Source organism: Carlito syrichta, unplaced genomic scaffold (genome assembly GCF_000164805.1).
Source record: "Carlito syrichta isolate Samal-C Ts95f unplaced genomic scaffold, Tarsius_syrichta-2.0.1 Scaffold288347, whole genome shotgun sequence".
Classification (NCBI taxonomy): domain Eukaryota; kingdom Metazoa; phylum Chordata; class Mammalia; order Primates; family Tarsiidae; genus Carlito; species Carlito syrichta.
Genome location: NW_007232443.1, coordinates 584,792 through 594,636, shown reverse-complemented (window position 1 = coordinate 594,636; position 9,845 = coordinate 584,792). Strand labels below are relative to the sequence as shown.

At 55.4% G+C, this 9,845-nt stretch overlaps 1 protein-coding gene across 1 annotated transcript in view; it reads right to left on the bottom strand.

Annotated features, from left to right (window-relative positions):
- DSCAML1 (DS cell adhesion molecule like 1) overlaps positions 1-9,845 on the bottom strand; it is a 348,081-nt gene that overhangs the window by 8,544 nt on the left and 329,692 nt on the right. The window contains 6 exon segments of the mRNA XM_021710263.1: positions 1,224-1,511; positions 1,945-2,133; positions 2,840-2,938; positions 3,191-3,354; positions 3,715-3,832; positions 7,189-7,342. Coding sequence (XP_021565938.1) covers positions 1,224-1,511; positions 1,945-2,133; positions 2,840-2,938; positions 3,191-3,354; positions 3,715-3,832; positions 7,189-7,342 — 1,012 coding nt within the window.

Sequence of the window (9,845 nt, the reverse complement as noted above, 5' to 3'; positions counted from 1 at the left end):
TAGAGATGAAGTATCGCTGCCCAGGCGGGTCTCGAACCCGCGGGCTCAGGCAATCCACTCACCTCAGCCTCCCAAAGGTGCGGGATTACAGGCTGAGCCACTGAGCCCGGCTAATGGGCTTATATTTCTACATCCAGCTGGGGGGTAGGGAGGGATGAAGAGAGAAGCGCAGTAGGGGAAAGTCAGGACAGTGGGACTCCAGACGGGGTCTCTTCCCCAGACAGGGACAAAAACCACTACAAACCCTGCATTCTCTCCCTGCACCCTTCTCATGGGCTATACCTGCTAACCTTGGGTGCCTGCAGGGAGGCATGCCATGCTCTCCTGCTGATATAACCCGCTCCCAAGCCCTGATCCTTGCCTGCTTCAAAACGTTGCTCAAGAGCCCCTCCTGCATGAGCCTTCCTTGTTTGAGCCCATCACCTTCTGGTACTGCTTGTACTCTGTTTCCTTAAGATGCAGAGAGACTTGTGGTAACGGGCCCTCATGAATTCAGCCTTCAGGTTCCTTCAGTGTATCTGTGTGTGTGCGCATGCGTGTGAGGGATCCCTATGTGGCACACGCCGGGTACGCGCTCGTCTATGTTTCCCAGACTTCCTTGCAGTTAGTTTGGTGCCCAGCCATCATTAGTTCTAAGAGTGACTAGAAGTGATGGGTGCCAACTGCTGGCCAAGGCAGTTACAGATTGGTGTGCTTTTCCAATCTCTTTTTTTTGGCGACCCTGGAGGTTCCATGTTCAAGATGGTACAGGTAAAAGATGGTGGCCAGCCAAATCTCACAGGACTTTATGAGAGCAAGAAACATATCTGTACTGGGTTAAGCCACTAGGCATTTAGTGTTTGCTACTGCAGCATAGGCTAGCCCCCCCTGGCTAATTCCATATTGGCAGAGAGTTCTTACAGGGCAGGATCTCTATTTTCTTGCCCTCTCCCTGAACCATGGAGACTGAGGACTGCACCTTCAAAGACTCTGTCCTTGGTGTTTTGGACCGTCTGCCTGTTTGTCTGTCCGTGTTGGCCACTGGTGCCTCTGCTACTTGCTTACTGCCTGCCACCAACCTACTCCCTTCCCTGCTCCTTCACTCGTGGGCCAGCCTTTTCCCCAGGGTATTCCTGCCTGGTTTCCTATCTGTCTGTCTCCTTATGTGTCTGCCACTCAGCCAGACTCCCTGGCACCGCCCTGCTCCGGCATCTGTGCCGTCCCTCCCACCCTTGCCGACTCACTGCCATCGTAGTCCAGGGTAGCGAACTGGGCAGTCTCGTTGCCGCAGCCGGCGCTGTTGCAAGCTCTCATGCGCAGCTCGTACCATGTGGCCTCTCGCAGTTCCGTCAGAAACACCTCCCCGGAGCTATTGGCCCGGAGGCCCTGCCAGGCCCAGGTCCCCTTGGGCCGGTACTCCAGGACAATGGCTGTGATAGGGCAGCCCCCGTTGTTCCAGCCCTGCAGGTTAAGCCGAGCATGCGTGGAGTTGATGTGGGTGAAGAGGTGTTGGTCTTTGCTGAAGGAGGGCTCTGGGGGGCCGGAGGGAGAGAGAGAGGTTAGAGAGATCGAAGGGCGGGGAGGACTTGGCTGGGCTGGGACGGCCATGGCCCTGGGAGGATGAGTGGTCGGCACAGATGGGGGTCGGGACGCCCCAGGGAGCAGAGGAGGAAGAGGAGAGGAAGAAGGGGGAGGAGAAGGGATGGACCTGGAGAGAAGGGGACAAAAGCAGAGCAGTGCCACCCTCTGCCACCCCTGGTGAGAAGTGGGAGTAGTTTTTCCTAATGGGACCCATCAAGATGCTCTAGTGATGGGAAGGAGGCTGTGTCTCCTCCCTTCAGTCCCCCTGTGTCCCTGGACCCTACTTCCCCTCAGCCACCTTCTATCCCCATTCCCTGAGACCCTCTGTCCCCCACCACCTCCCTGGGCCACCGCTCCATCCCGCCCCTGCCACCTGGTCCTTACCCCGCCCATGGGTCTTGGCCTCGATGATCTCGCTGATGCGCCCGGAGCCCACGCTGTTCTTGGCCGCAAGCTTCACCTTGTACCATGTGCCACACTTGAGGCTGTCCAGCTTAAAGGACCGCTCGCTGGAGCTGATGAACACGTCCTTCCACTCCTCGCTGTTGTCCACTGAGTACTGCAGCACAAAGCCTGCAGGAAGGGTTGCCTGGCTCAGGGTAGGGGCGGGGCAGGGCAGCAGAGGGCCATTCTGGGGTCCCCCAACCAGGCATCATGGGGTTTGGGCTCCAGGCAGGGGAAGGAGTCGGGCCTTTGGTCATTGGAAGGGGCATGTGCTAATTAGATGTAAAGCTGGAAGGACAGGCCCAAATATACTCTCTATGTTAAACAATGTGGAAGGACCTCGGTCCAGCCCCTGTTCTCTCTGGCTCTGGTGTTAGGGTTTAGCAGCCAAGGTGGGGGAAGAAGCAGAAAACCAGAGCTGTGAGGCTTGCAAGGGTCCTGTTTAGATCCTTTCTGCTTCGCTGTGGAGCAGAATCAGGGTGGCCCTAGAGCCTGCACACTCTTGGCCCCACCCAGACCTGCTGAATCCAAAGCTACGTTTTTGCAAGGCCCCTCCAGGGGCTCACATGCACACTCAACTTTGAGAAGTACCGGTCTAGTACACCTGTCTCCTTTGACAGATTGGGAAACTGAGGCCCACAGAGGAAAACAGACATCCTCAGGTGTACAGCTTAGAATGGCAGGAGTGGGGGAAGGAGACCTGGTACTTGAGTAACTTGCTTGGGAGTGAATCACTCCCTACCCCCAGATCATGGTGGGAGTGGATAAAGCCCCTTCCTCGCCCCGGGGGCCCAGAATTCCTTCCCATCTTCCCCTCATCCAGATCCTCCCTCACCTCGGATGGAGCTGCCCCCGTTGTCACCCGGGATCCAGGTCAGGGTGATGGACGAAGCTGAGGTCTTGGAGACAGTGAGGCGGGGCTGGTCTGGGGGAACTGTGAGGGGAAAGGCACCAGCCCTCAGCACAAAGAGTTGACCCTGATGATGGGGTCGTGTGGGCCCTCATGACGGGAGGCTGTCACTCCTACCTGCTCCCCACCCCTCCCGTCCCTCCTCATTTGCACCTCTGTCCACCAAGAGTCTGTCTCCCTGTGTTTGGTCATCCTCCATTCAATAACTCGCTCTCCTACAGGATGGAGTTCCTTCCCTCTCCGTCCCTGGCCCCACCCGAGGGACGTGAGCCTCACCTTGCACTAGCAGGTTGACGATGATAGTGTCGAAGCCACCAGTGTTGGTGGCCGTGCAGGTATAGTAGCCTGAGTCCTCGGCCTTCACGGCGCGCAGAAGCAGCGTGCCATTGGTGTGGATGAGCCGGTGCCCATCCATGGACACCGGGATGGCCGAGTCTTCACTGCCAGAATGAGGGGCAGTGGGTTATGGCGAGCCTTCCCACCCTGAAGCCCTCCCCAGGTGTGTAGATAGAACTGGCAGTGGAAGGAGGCTTGCCGGGGGATGCTGGTCTCTTGGGGTTGTGCCCAGCATTTCCTGGGGATTTCCAGTGACCTTGGCCTCTTCTACCACCCAGAGAAGGGAGGTCCTGGCTCCCAGGAGAGGGGAGTCGGGGAGGCCAGGCCTGCTTGAGACAGCAGTGGCTGTGTGCCCTCAGGGCAACCTGGCCAGCTGGAGGGATACCCCAGATTCTCCTCCTCATGGCTCTTCGACTGTATCCCTCTCTGGGGTCACCCCATCCCTCCAGGATCCTACCACACACCTGTCCTTGGTCCACTTCACAGCAGGGGCTGGATCTCCCACTGAGTTGCAAGGCAGCCGGACATCTTTCATCCAGGGTGTTGTCACAGTGCCCCCAAAGGAGATGATCTTTGCTGGAGCTACAAGGAACAGAGGATGAGGGCCACCCCACTTCTAGCCCTGGACAGCATCCTGGCTCCCTTTTCTCAGGGCTCCTGGATTTACAATTCACATCCTCCCTCCTATACCTGACCTTCACCTTGGGTATTTGGTGAGGGGTGAGTGTCAGGGACTATCAACTGGAGTCACTGACTCAAGAAACATTGATCAAATACCTGTGATGGGCCAGGTATCATGTTAGGCTCTGAGGATTCAAAAAATGAATAAGATCTATTGCCTGTCCTCATGCTGATCACTGTCCAAGAGGGACACAGATACTTAAAAATGAAAAATCATTACAGGGTGCAGAATACCATGGTAGAGTAGGTATAAATAACCACAGAGACACAGAGGAGGAATGAAGTTGGCCTGTTTAGTGGGTGGTGGAGGTGATGCCGTGGAAGCTTTGCCTTGAAGGCTGAGAAGGAAGTCACTAAGCAGAGAACAGGCATGTCATGAAGAGGGAAGGGCATGGAGCAGGTCATGAGGCCTGGGACTCACAGCAGGTATGAGGTTTGTAAATACTCTGGGTCCCCAATGCTCAGGGTGAGTCCCAGGGGACGGGTTGGAGTAGGATCATCAGGGCTCTCTACTGGCAGAACAAGGAGGCTGGACTTCCTCTTGAGGAAGCCACCAGAGGCTTACAGTAAGCGGTGACATACATCAAGTAGATTTTGGATACACCCCCAGCTGCTTGTAGAAGATGGCTAGTCCTGGAGGGCATGGACCATAATAGAATGGTGTCCAGAGTACAGGCTGCAGGTGACATGTGGCAGCAGGGAGGAGATGAGGGGCGCATGGTAAGGACTGACAGGATTGGGGTCTGGCTGGTTTTGGGGCCACCCAGGTGGTTGATGGTGCTGCCATGGGGACAGGGCACACTGGAGGAGGGGCAGGCTTGGTCGGAGAGGCCGGATGACCTCACTGCATGCCAGGCCCACAGTGCCTGTGGGCACCCATGCAGGTAGCTGGGCCACGGCTGGGCATGCATGCTCCGGAGCATCAGAGAGATGTTGTGGCCAGAGACACGGGCTTGGGAGCAGGAGTGATGAAGCCACAGGAGGGGGCAGTGGACTGGCAGAGCCACACACCCTGGGGTCCACATGCACCGGGAGGATGGGAATGTCCCTGAGGGGTGGAAGAGAACCAGCAGGCAGCATCACAGAAGGTGCAGGGCCACAGGTGCCTGGGATAAGCGTGTTGGGTGCCTGAGCGAGTACCAGGCCCGGGTTTAAAGGATTCAAGCGCCCAAGTTCCTCAGAGGATCGGAGCGGGCCATGAAGCCAAGATCCTTCCTGGGCAGAAGGAAAGTGTGAGGTGGTTGAGGAAGCAGCTGAGAGGTCTGGGAAATGGAGGCTGGCCTCCTGTGAGGGCAGTGCCAGGGCGGTCGGTGGGGCTTACAGAGCAGATGAGGTCTGGGGGCTGACAAGGGGAAGGAGGAGGGCTGCTGGGTCTTGGGGATGCCCTGTGGCCAGACAGATGGGTTGGGTAGAGGACCTGAGTTAAGATGCCTCCGTGGGGGGCAGCAAGAGGCCTGGGGGTCTGGGGGAGACCTGGGGCTTTCCAGGGACCCAGTTCCAGACCTGGTTCTGCCATAGGGTGGGCTTGGCTCCCTGCACTTTGTGTCTCAGTGTGTGTGCACATATATGTATGGGTGTGTATGTGTCTATGTGTTAGAGTGTAGGTACGCATGTGTGTCTGTGTGGGTATTTATGGGTGTGTGTGAGTTAGTGTATGTATGTGCATATGTGTACTGATGTGGGCATGTGTGCATGTACATGTGTTCATATGTGCATATATGTATGCATGTGTTAGTGTGTATGTGCCTATGTATGTGTGTGCGGGTGTGTATGCACATGTGTGTGTGGCTGTGTGGGTGAGTGTATGTGTGTATGAGTGCGTGTCTGTGTGTATGTGTATGTGGGGGGGCTATGTGGGTGAGTGTGTGTGCAGGGGTGTGAGTGTGCGGCAGTGTGTATGTATATGTGAGTGTGTGTGCGGCTGTGTGGGTGAGTGTGGCTGTGTGCGTGCGCGTATGGGGAAGGGAGCCACAGCACTGTCTTCTCTACCTCACAGGGTGGCTGTGTTCTAGGAAGTGCAAAACCTCCCAGGAATGAGACGTATTTAATGCCCATGGAGGAAGGGGCCAGCCTTCTGTCATGATGCCCAGACCCTCGGACCCCTGCCTCTGGGCCGTGCCAGCTGTCCTGGAAGGACCGTGGGCTCTAGGTCTTCCCTCCTGTGGGAGGTGAGTTGCCTCCTGAAGGAGAAGGGGTTGATAGGTAGTGCCTGGGAGGAAAGGGGGCAGGAGGCTCTGAGTGGTGTGGGAAGAGCCCCGACGTGGAGCTGAACAAACCAACCTGCTCTCCAGCTACTGTTGCAGGCCACGCCGCTGCTCAACCGTGGAGCAGCAGACAAGCCCTGCAGGAAGGGCGGGCGGGCGGATATCCTGGCCCAGTGCAGGCCCCCATCAGATACCGGCTGGCCCTAAGCCTGCGGCACGGTGAGGCCGACACTCTTGTGTCTGAGCCGAAGGGAGCTCAAGTCACCCCAGGAAGGGTGGCTGAGCTGAGCAGGCACCACCACCCCCTCCTTGTCCAGGCTCTGGGACCTTGGGCTAGAAGGTCAGGGGGAAGTCGTGTCTGGAGGAGGAGACAGGATGAGACAAAGGGCCCAGGGAGGTCCAGAGGCAGGTAGAGGATCCGGGTCTTGGGCTCATGGTGGCCCGTTCCTCTAGCCTAGGACAGGACAGTTTCAGCCTGGCAGTAACACCTGTGTGGCTGCCCCTGCTTGACTGTGGGATGAGGCCTCAGAACTGTCATCCTCTGGGGAGTGGGGCTGCAGCCCCTGTCCAAGGGGGGGTTCAGGGGGACCCTCCTGAGAAGGTCTTATTCTAGCCCAGAGTCCCCTTCACAGCTCGCACTCTGTTAATGCCTGCCGCAGTCACAGGACAGCCTCTGCCCCAGGTGTCCCCGTTCAGTGTGGGGACCTTGTCTGAGCCCTGGCTGCCCTGAGGAAGCAGCACACCCTGCTGTAGCCCCCTGAAGGAGATGGGCTTTGGGTCGGGGGTGGGGACAGCTCCCCGTAGGGTTTGGAGCGGGGGAACTGAGGTGCTCCATGCCCATCTGCCCGGGGAATTGGGGCTGACCGCATGCAGCTTGTTGTGAGGCTTTGCTGGAGTCAGGGGGCAGCAGAGGCCCAGTCTTGGTGGATGCAGGAGGGAGGCGACGGCCAGGCCTCGCAGCCAGGTTACAGATAGAGTGGGAGAAAGAGCCTCTATCTGGGGAGAAGTGGAATTCTGGAGGGGAGTTTTGGAAGCGTGTCCCAGGTTTCTCACCCTTGCCTGCAGGCTCGATGGTCACTTTCTCGCTGCTGTTGCCCCGGCCGGCAGAGGTGACGGCGGCCACCCACAGCAAATACTGCTGTCCACGGTTGAGGTGGGCGATCCGGTAGAAGAGCTGCTCTGGACTCGTCTCGTACTCGCTGGGAGCCTGCGGGGCAGAGGCGTGGGACGACTAAGAGGCAGACCCAGGGCCCTGGAGCCTCCAGCCTCGAGTCTTCCTCAGGGCCCCAGGCTCAGAGGGGAGGAGGGAGGGTCATGTGGGAGGCAGGATTCGGTCCTGTGTGCCCTTTCCAAGTTTTGGAGCAGCCCTGGACAGTGAGTACTGGGCTTGGCCCCTGGGAGCCTGTGGGCCTGGGTGTGGCTGGGTCAGCCTCAGTTTACCTTTGACTGATCCAGCGCTGGCAACTGCAGCTCCAGGCCAGGGAATGTGAGTGTTTTGGGGGAGGTATGGGGCAAGTCAGGAGAAGGGAGACAAGGCGACAGAGGGTCCCAGGAAAACCCCGAGAAAGGAAGGTGTCTCTGGAAAGAAGCTAAATCACTGTCTCTGCCTTATTAGGGTTGTGGACAGGCCCCCCAGCCTGTCCCTTGCTTAGAGTCACCTCCGGGCCCTGCCGTCTAATTATCACTCTTTATTTTGCAGGCGGCAAGCCCGTCGGGGGAGGAGGGGGCGGGAGAGGGAGCTGCGAAGCTTTACTGGACAGCACTTTATTAATGATTATTAGTGGTATAGATCACCATATATATTTGTAGGTTGTATAAATCTATAAATTTTTTTTAACAAAATGACAGTTTTGACAAGTTGCCAACAAAACAATATCGGATCCCAGTGGTTTTACCAGTTGCTTTGATGAAAAGATTATGTTGCCTTGGAAACCAGAGGCTCAGATATTGAAATGAATTTGAGAAGGAGCTTTTGATAAGCGCTAGTTTGCAGACCTCCTGTCAGCCTCTTCCCTGGTACAGGCGGGATGGGGCTGGCTTTCATTTAATTTTATTTTTTGGTCGGCCGCGGGGAAGGGAGAGGAGGACAGCACCAGGGCCCCTTTGAAACCAGAGCGGAAGTCCAGGGAGGGGGAGCAGCCCCGGAACAGATGGGGGGCCCCCCGAGGGCAGAGGGAGCTAATAATTAGCTATCTCTGCAGTCACGGGATCTTGCACACACATGCTTGCAGGCACACGGACGTGTAGATGCATGCACTCACGTGCTGAGGGACAGGCCTCCAGACAGCTATGGGGTCACAGAGGGACATTCTTCAAGCCCAATGGGAGTGCTGAGGGGCCCAAAGACTTATAACTGGAGAAAATATCCCTTTTGGCCCCAGGCTGTCTGCAGGGGAATGTTAAAGAGAAGGAACAGGCATTGCAGTAATTCGCACAGAGCTCCCCAGCGGGCTCCTCCTCCTGCCTCCCTCGTGGCATCTGGCTGAATCCAGGAGGTCTCTGCCAGGGACAGGTGCACAGCCACCCCGGGCCCTTGGTAGCGGGGAAGGCCCATCAGGCTACAGCACTTTGGGGATTGGTGTGCATCTCTGTAGTTAACTCGGTGCATGAGGTTTCGTCGCCCATGGTTTCTGGGGCTTCGGTTTTCTCTCCCGCAAACTAAGGAAGCCATAGAGCTCTGCCTGCCCTGTGTGGTGACTGTGAGGTACAGCGAGGTGAGGTGTGCAAGTCTATAAACTAGGACATGTTCTTCTCTGGGCTCAGTTTTGGTGAGGGTAGAGTTGTGTGCGTATGTGTGCATGTGTGCCCATGCACGTGTAGAGAAAATTTGCGTGCACTTGCTTGTGTTTGCCATTGTGGACCTGAGTGCATACTTGTGCCCAAAGTTTGGCTTTCCCTTGAACGTATTATCATCCCTACCCAGATCTTGGGTGCCTTCCTTTTAACCTGGACTCCCCATGAATCTCCTGAAATCACTCTCAAAAGCACAAAGCCATATCCCAAATAAAGTCCCAGTGGATCAAAGGCTTAAAAAAAAAGCAAACTATGAAAGAATAAGTTATAGGTAAATATTTATCTGTTTTTCTAATCATAAAAATTAAGGCATAAATGGAAATGATTGATATTCAAATTCTATAAAAAAAAACTGCTACATCAAAAACAGAATTAAGAAGCAAGCAACTTATGTTACAGAAAAATGGTTATTATCCTTAATATGTAAAGACCACTTAAAAATCAGGAAGAAAAACATGAGAAACTCAAGTAGAAAAATGGACAAAGGACATGAATTGACAATTACCCAAAGAAGAAAAAACATAGCCAAAAGACATACAAAATAATCAACCTAACTAGTCATCAAAGAAAGATAATTTAAAATAAGACACCTTAAAAATCCAACTGACACAAACACAAACAAAACAAAATAAAAATCACACCTGGGATCAGCATAGGTGCAAAGAACAACGCTGCTGGTCCACACACCATACACACCCCAAGTACCTACAATGCTGGTGGAAACATACATTGGTGCAAAATTTCTAAAGGACAGTTTGTAAATATGTATGCAGAACCTTAAAAATACTTCAACTCAGCTGAGCTCGGTGGCTTAGCCTGTAATCCCAGCACTTTGGGAGGTCGAGGTGAATGGACTACCTGAGCCTGTGGGTTCGAGACCAGCCTGGGCAACTTGGCGAGACCTCGTCTCTACAATA